The following is an 8,443-nucleotide window of genomic DNA, read 5'->3' on the forward strand; positions in this document are numbered from 1 at the left end:
AATCGTCTTCATTTTAGGTTTCTTCTGATTAAAAATTAGTTTTTTCTATTTTTTTTAAACACAAAATCAAGATTTGGTAGTTTGTTACTACATTTTATTTTTTTTATCGCATTGATGATCTTTTATTCTACTTTCTAAATATTGCGATGTCTGTCCTATGTAGATAACTTCACAATTAGTACAAGGAATTTGATATGTAATATAATTTCATTTGTTTTTGGGTGTTTAAGATCGTGAATCGAAATTTTTTATTTATATTTTGAATTCGATTTTTTGGTACAGGGAGATCTAAAATCGAAACTATTGAGAAATAAAAATTATCAATATATACAGATTTCAGCATTTCATTTTTACGAGACTAATTTTTTTCTTGAAGCATGAATAGAATTAGCACTTAACTAACAATTTGAAAATCGTAATCGAATGAATTAGAAATGGAAAAACGAGTTTTTTTTACTGATAAATGGCTATTAACCTTTTAAAACTCTATTTGTATGAAAGCGCCCTAACCCTTTATCAAGTCGAAAATGCATTGCTAAATGAAGCAAACAATACCTCGGGGTGGAATAAATTTTAAACTGGTAAAGAATTCTAACAAAAGCTGTCCGTTTAATTGAAATATACCAGTTGCGGTATAAGTAGCAATAATAGCAGCGTGCTGAAAAGGAAACTGGATGCATTATCTTGGAAAATAATGGAACAATTCAACGGGGTACGTAAGACATATCGATATAAGTTTTTAAATACGAAGCACGTCCGTTGATTTATTTACAATAATTTGTAAAAACGAAAAAGAAACAACAGAAATAGCTTCACTTAAACTGCTGTCATTTTTTTTAATAATCGAAATACAGTAGAAATTCGATTATCAGGTCGTCAGTTGAACGGATTCACGATTATCCGGTCTATCAACTGCGACAAATTAAATAATTAATTAATATTGAGTCAAAATGTACTAAAAGTCAAATTTATGCAATCACGAACGCAGGAGCAGCGGGAAATGCAAGAAGATGAAACAGAAGAGAATCTAGACGTGGAAAATGATGTAGGACCATGATGAAGCACTTCAGGCTGTGAAAACAACACTGAAATGGTTTGAAAAACAAACTTATACTGTGAGATTATTACAGTTGAAACGAATTTATGCAATCACGAACGCAGGATTATCAGGAAATGCAAGAAGATGAAACAGAAGAAAATCTAGACGCGGAAAATGATGTAGGACCATGATGAAGCACTTCAGGCTGTGAAAACAACACTGAAATGGTTTGAAAAACAAACTTATACTGTGAGATAATTACAGCTGAAACGAATTTATGCAATCACGAACGCAGGATCAACGGGAAATGCAAGAAGATGAAACAGAAGAAAATCTAGACGCGGAAAATGATGTAGGACCATGATGAAGCACTTCAGGCTGTGAAAACAACACTGAAATGGTTTGAAAAACAAACTTATACTGTGAGATTATTACAGCTGAAACGAATTTATGCAATCACGAACGCAGGATTATCAGGAAATGCAAGAAGATGAAACAGAAGAAAATCTAGACGCGGAAAATGATGTAGGACCATGATGAAGCACTTCAGGCTGTGAAAACAACACTGAAATGGTTTGAAAAACAAACTTATACTGTGAGATAATTACAGTTGAAACGAATTTATGCAATCACGAACGCAGGATTATCAGGAAATGCAAGAAGATGAAACAGAAGAGAATCTAGTCGCGGAAAATGATGTAGGACCATGATGAAGCACTTCAGGCTTTGAAAATAGCTCTGAAATGGTTTGAAAAACAAACTTATACTGTGAGATAAATACAGTTGAAACGAATTTATGCAATCACGAACGCAGGATTATCAGGAAATGCAAGAAGATGAAACAGAAGAAAATCTAGACACGGAAAATGATGTAGGACCATGATGAAGCACTTCAGGCTGTGAAAACAACACTGAAATGGTTTGAAAAACAAACTTATACTGTGAGATAATTACAGCTGAAACGAATTTATGCAATCACGAACGCAGGATCAACGGGAAATGCAAGAAGATGAAACAGAAGAAAATCTAGACGCGGAAAATGATGTAGGACCATGATGAAGCACTTCAGGCTGTGAAAACAACACTGAAATGGTTTGAAAAACAAACTTATACTGTGAGATTATTACAGCTGAAACGAATTTATGCAATCACGAACGCAGGATTATCAGGAAATGCAAGAAGATGAAACAGAAGAAAATCTAGACGCGGAAAATGATGTAGGACCATGATGAAGCACTTCAGGCTGTGAAAACAACACTGAAATGGTTTGAAAAACAAACTTATACTGTGAGATAATTACAGTTGAAACGAATTTATGCAATCACGAACGCAGGATTATCAGGAAATGCAAGAAGATGAAACAGAAGAGAATCTAGTCGCGGAAAATGATGTAGGACCATGATGAAGCACTTCAGGCTTTGAAAATAGCTCTGAAATGGTTTGAAAAACAAACTTATACTGTGAGATAAATACAGTTGAAACGAATTTATGCAATCACGAACGCAGGATTATCAGGAAATGCAAGAAGATGAAACAGAAGAAAATCTAGACACGGAAAATGATGTAGGACCATGATGAAGCACTTCAGGCTGTGAAAACAACTCTGAAATGGTTTGAAAAACAAACTTATACTGTGAGATTATTACAGCTGAAACGAATTTATGCAATCACGAACGCAGGATTATCAGGAAATGCAAGAAGATGAAACAGAAGAGAATCTAGTCGCGGAAAATGATGTAGGACCATGATGAAGCACTTCAGGCTTTGAAAATAGCTCTGAAATGGTTTGAAAAACAAACTTATACTGTGAGATAATTACAGTTGAAACGAATTTATGCAATCACGAACGCAGGATTATCAGGAAATGCAAGAAGATGAAACAGAAGAAAATCTAGACACGGAAAATGATGTAGGACCATGATGAAGCACTTCAGGCTGTGAAAACAACTCTGAAATGGTTTGAAAAACAAACTTATACTATGAGTTTACTATAGCTGATACGAATACCAAATACCAAATATTTAAAACTATTTATTAATAAATTATTTTATTTCAGAAAACGCGCTTTCCTTTCTATTATCCGGGCTTTCGATTATCCGAATCCCTAACGACAACAAATAGTTCGGTAAATCGAGTTTCCACTGTATCATGAAACTTTACACCTAGTATTTTGTTACTTCATAAACCTCATTTGGATTTGGCAACCATTAGATTTGACAATGGCAGCCACATTTGGTTTTACATCCTTAGATAAAACTTAATTCTGAATTTAAATGAAAATTATCAGTCCGCTTCGTTATGGACGCCTGCGAAAGTTAAGAATCAGAGCTTTAAGAGTTGGTTGTATGATGATTTGAGGCTCTATTTTAATGTTCCCATTCAAAGTTAAAAATAGATTTTCATGGCACATTGTAAAATGAAAGGGTACATCATAACTTTCAATGATGAAGTTTGTAAGGCTGCTAAAAATACCAAAAAGATTCAATATCAAGATTTATCATCAACAACCCCTCCAGTTACCGCTATCAAACATTTCTAATAACAGCAAATGAAGTCTTACACATCTCATATTCTCAAAAGAGTTCAATGACTTGGTGACATGTCCAAAACAGTGGAATTTGTTCAAGAAAGATGTTGATGTGATCGAAGAAAGCGTAAACTAGCTGTGAACGAAAGATCCACTCAACAATTTTGTATTTAGGAATATTTAGGAATCGAGTTCACAACTTACAACATGAGGTACGAATCCAAGTAAAAAAGGCCTTATAAATCTCTGGTTATTACTTACATATGCAGTAGAAACTCGAGTTGATACAAAAAAATAATATAATGAAGACAGCAGAGATGAAAAGATGGAGAACTATTAAAGGAGTGAGTCTAAGAAGCAAATCTGTAAGGGAAAATATAAAAATTCAGAATACGATTCATAAAATCGAGACGACGGGCTAAATGGGTGCAGGATGAAAAACCTAAATGGGCAAAGGATGAAAAACCAACTTCAAGAAGACCTCCCGGCCGACTCACCAAGATATGACACGAAAGCCAGCTCAAGAGGCTGAATATTAGACTAAAAATCAAAAAAAAGAAAGAAGAAGAAAGCGTCTCGTAATATTTTGAAAACAGATTTTGTTAAAGGCTTCTTTGTCTTTTCTTCGTTAGTTCTACAAAAAGTTTGAAACGTCTCTAGACTTTTTTGTTTTGAAGAAAATTGAGAAAATGCTGAAAGAATGTTTCAATTTTTAAGTATGAAGAGTCTGGCAGTGATAGAGGGTTTCAAGATGGTAGAATTTAAGGTAGAAATGCGATTGCTTATACAAAAAATATTATATAGCGTAAATTAAAAGATGCAATTGTTTTTATAACGTTATTATTAATTTCAGCTTTTACGTAAAACTAGCCTCGATAGTTGTTTGAAGAATTTCTGTTCTATCTTTAAATTTATATTGCACATGCCAGAGACTAACTTAGTTAATATTAGTAAAGTGCAGCTAGAGGTAAGGGAGGTTAATAACAGATGCTTTCCAGTGAAGGCGTCGAGACAGTTTTTACTGTACCAAAAGACATTGATACTTTATAAAAAATCTGATAAATCCAGCAAACCGAATAACATCATTGCAGCTAGGAAACGTGTCCAAATACCACCACATCATTGAACCAATTTGAAAGCAAAGACCGTGTTTCTCTTTCTTTCCGCAAAAGGAAATTTATTCATGAACTTTCAAGAAAAACACCACCAAAAGGTACCTTGATGATTGAGGACAACGATCCAGTTCACACTGCTTTCCATGGCTACTGGACACGCAGATTAAACACCAACTATATAGACTTGATCTCGCTTCATCCGATTATTTTTGTACCGAGTTAACAGGTACAAGAATTAATAGGTACGATGTGCGATACAATTTAATTTGAAATAAAGGTGATCCCTTGTCAAAGATGTGTAGGAAACTGTAAAACTGGGTTTTGCTTGTAGCGCCATCTGTATTCAAGATAGAGGACGTTGAAGAAAAAAAATATGCAAATTTCTTGTGATTTTGCTACTACTGGCAACGTTGTAATGGAATTTATATTTTGGAAGCTGATATATTTCCGATAGAGGGCGCTAGCTACACGTTTCGTATGAAACAGTATTGAACATAAGATTTTTTAGGTTAGATTTATTAAAGTAAATGTCAAAACGTAGAAATCAGTTTAGTTCAGACTCTAATGGGAACCATTCCATGAGTTTGTTTTCATATCTGATTCCAATAGAGGGCGCTAGCTACACGTTTCGTATGAAACAGTATTGAACATAAGATTTTTTAGGTTAGATTTATCAAAGTAAATGTCAAAACGTAGAAATCAGTTTAGTTCAGACTCTAATGGGAACCATTCCATGAGTTTGTTTTCATATCTGATTCCAATAGAGGGCGCTAGCTACACGTTTCGTATGAAACAGTATTGAACATAAGATTTTTTTAGGTTAGATTTATCAAAGTAAATGTCAAAACGTAGAAATCAGTTTAGTTCAGACTCTAATGGGAACCATTCCATGAGTTTGTTTTCATATCTGATTCCAATAGAGGGCGCTAGCTACACGTTTCGTATGAAACAGTATTGAACATAAGATTTTTTAGGTTAGATTTATTAAAGTAAATGTCAAAACGTAGAAATCAGTTTAGTTCAGACTCTAATGGGAACCATTCCATGAGTTTGTTTTCATATCTGATTCCAATAGAGGGCGTTAGCTACACGTTTCGTTTGAAACAGTATTGAACATAAGATTTTTTAGGTTAGATTTATTAAAGTAAATGTCAAAACGTAGAAATCAGTTTAGTTCAGACTCTAATGGGAACCATTCCATGAGTTTGTTTTCATATCTGATTCCAATAGAGGGCGTTAGCTACACGTTTCGTTTGAAACAGTATTGAACATAAGATTTTTTAGGTTAGATTTATTAAAGTAAATGTCAAAACGTAGAAATTAGTTTAGTTCAGACTCTAGTCGGATCCATTCCATGAATATGTTTTTAAATCAGCTTCATTAGAGGTTTCGGTGGGAACTAAATCGATACAAATCATCAAAAAAAGTTTATTTTCGTAACGTATGAAAATGTAGTGTAAATTTCCGGACTCCCCGCCAATGTTTTCTGGGCTTCAACTACTTCCATCATCATGTTCCGAATGAGAGCGAACCTTCCGAGCTTCGTCGTCAAATTTGCTTGATAATGAAGAAAGCCCGAATAAGGGATGGCTGCTTTAAGCCTATTTTCCTTATTACTTCATTTTTATACATTAATGTGTACATTAAGTTAAAATCACGAGTCAAATTGGGACATTTATCATGTCGTGTTTAAAATATTTGAGATACGACGTTTGGAGCTTTGCTAATTTTTCAAGAAGTTTCATATTTTCGGTTTTGATAAATCGCTTCAACACACAGTATATTTTTTATTACGGATCATTCATAAATATAATAATTTGTTATAATTATTTTTTCCAATCATCTCGATCGTAATCCCATTTGGATGCTAGACCAGTTATTGGATGATTCCTCATATCGAGCCATCTTCGAAATTGAGCTCTTCTACTTTCCTCCGAAAAAGACTTGGGGAAAGGGGAATAGATAAATGTTTTTATAAAGTAGAATATCCAGAAAGAACAAGCCATTAATACTAACCCAACACCAATCACCGATTTCCATTCTTGCATTGGTGCCTAAAAGCAAAATTTCTAAAGAGTTGGTTTGTCCAGCAGTGTAGATTGTAAAGAAGAAGAGACTCAAAATAATAAATGGTAATGAAGAAAACAGGCAAAAGTACTTGGAGAAGAAACCGGTACCAATACCATCAGAAAAAACTTCGATTTCATGGAAAAATGTAGCAAAGCAAGATTATGGAAAGGAAGTAGAAGTATGAAGGAATCTGGAGACTGTTTTGGAAAAAGAAGAGGTTACCAGATGATAGGGATAACCTCTTAATATGCCCTATTTACAAGAAAAGTGACTGGAGTGAGGAATTACGAAATATTAGCTGAAGAAATACCACCAGGAAGTTTTTTGGAGAAGGTAAAGGTAGTTTAACAATTAAAGAAGGAACGTTCAATCTTCTAAGAGCAATAGGAATCTTCAAAGTACTGAAGATAAGATTGTAAAAAATCATTTATGAAGAAGAAGAACTGAAAGAAGTATATAACTAGCCTGATAGATCATAAATCGAAGGAGAGGAAATCAGTAAAAGAAGTAGGAGCTGTTGCTGGCGAAACTTACTTCAAATTCGGCGAAAGTTTGACAAAATGAAGCCCTATATAACTGTTTCTTTTCTTCTAAAGTAAGCTGGTGCCAGTCGCCTTTTTCCTTTTCTCTCAACGCGCATATTTCAGGTGTCGGTTCCCTCCATCTTATTGCAGGCATAGGGAAGTGAACTCTATCAATAATTATAGTTAGAGCAGAAATCGATAATATGAGTTTACTCTAAGAAAATTTAACCTCCTCTAGTTGTATAATAATAAATGACTTACCTATCGATATAATTCGGTTGTCCGTTATATCCAAATCCGACGATTTCTCTATTACCTATCATTTTACGATCTTGACAACTCACGGAAGCGCATTGAAATTTTGGTTTGAAGATTTTTCTTCTTAATATCCCGTTTAGAATACGTAAAGTCCCCGGCATTTATATCAAGTTATATAATACTTTGAAGAGAATTGACATTCAAGTATTGACATTTAATATTTCTATTAGACAGTCGCGTTATCACACAGGACGAATCAGTTTTCATAATCCTCAAAAAGTATTTTATCCATTATAAACAAAATATCCGATGATTTAATACTAATATAAAACTTTTTGTTCTCTGACGAAGCTCATTTTTACTCAAATCAATATATCAATTAACGTATTTTTAGTACTAGAGACCAAAAGACATAATCTGTAGCAATTCAGTGCAGAAGAGATATTCCATGGCCTTTTCGTAGCCTAGATCTATTTCCAGGTCATTAAAGAAGAATATTTTTCTTCTTCTGCAGCTAGAAGCTACAACATAAGTTGGCAACAACCTTGGGAAAACCGTATGTCGTTAGATTTCCCATTCAGATGAATACGGTTTTACAAAGGCACTTCTTCTTCTTCTTCTCCTCCTTCAACGCATTGTGGACCTATAGTTTCCAGCTTGTTATCCTAGAGATGTTGATGCCCATGAATCCATCCATCATTTTGGAGGTCTTCCTAAAGGTCGTCGTGTCCCTCGTGCGATCTTTGCTAATCTTTCTCTGATCATTTTGTTCGTTCCAAGCTCTTCTACGTTTAGATCCCCCTCTGACTATATCTGCCACCTCACAATCGTGTCTTATATCTGTATTTCTCTTTCTGTCTCTTAGTATGTATCCGCATATGAAAAGGAAACTAAAAGGTCGAAACTTGTC

At 34.2% G+C, this 8,443-nt stretch overlaps 1 protein-coding gene across 1 annotated transcript; it reads right to left on the reverse strand.

Moving 5' to 3' along the window:
- Positions 1–6,507: 6,507 nt before the first annotated feature.
- On the reverse strand, positions 6,508–7,694 carry LOC130447868 (cytochrome c oxidase subunit 4 isoform 1, mitochondrial-like). Its single transcript, XM_056784905.1, has 3 exons — positions 7,537–7,694; positions 7,286–7,442; positions 6,508–6,735 (listed from the first exon to the last, which is right to left on the reverse strand). Exons 1-3 carry the CDS (start codon positions 7,692–7,694, stop codon positions 6,508–6,510), a joined length of 543 nt encoding a protein of 180 aa, XP_056640883.1.
- Positions 7,695–8,443: the final 749 nt, after the last annotated feature.

The sequence above is a fragment of the Diorhabda sublineata genome, chromosome 8 (assembly GCF_026230105.1).
Source record: "Diorhabda sublineata isolate icDioSubl1.1 chromosome 8, icDioSubl1.1, whole genome shotgun sequence".
NCBI classification, from domain to species: Eukaryota; Metazoa; Arthropoda; class Insecta; order Coleoptera; family Chrysomelidae; genus Diorhabda; species Diorhabda sublineata.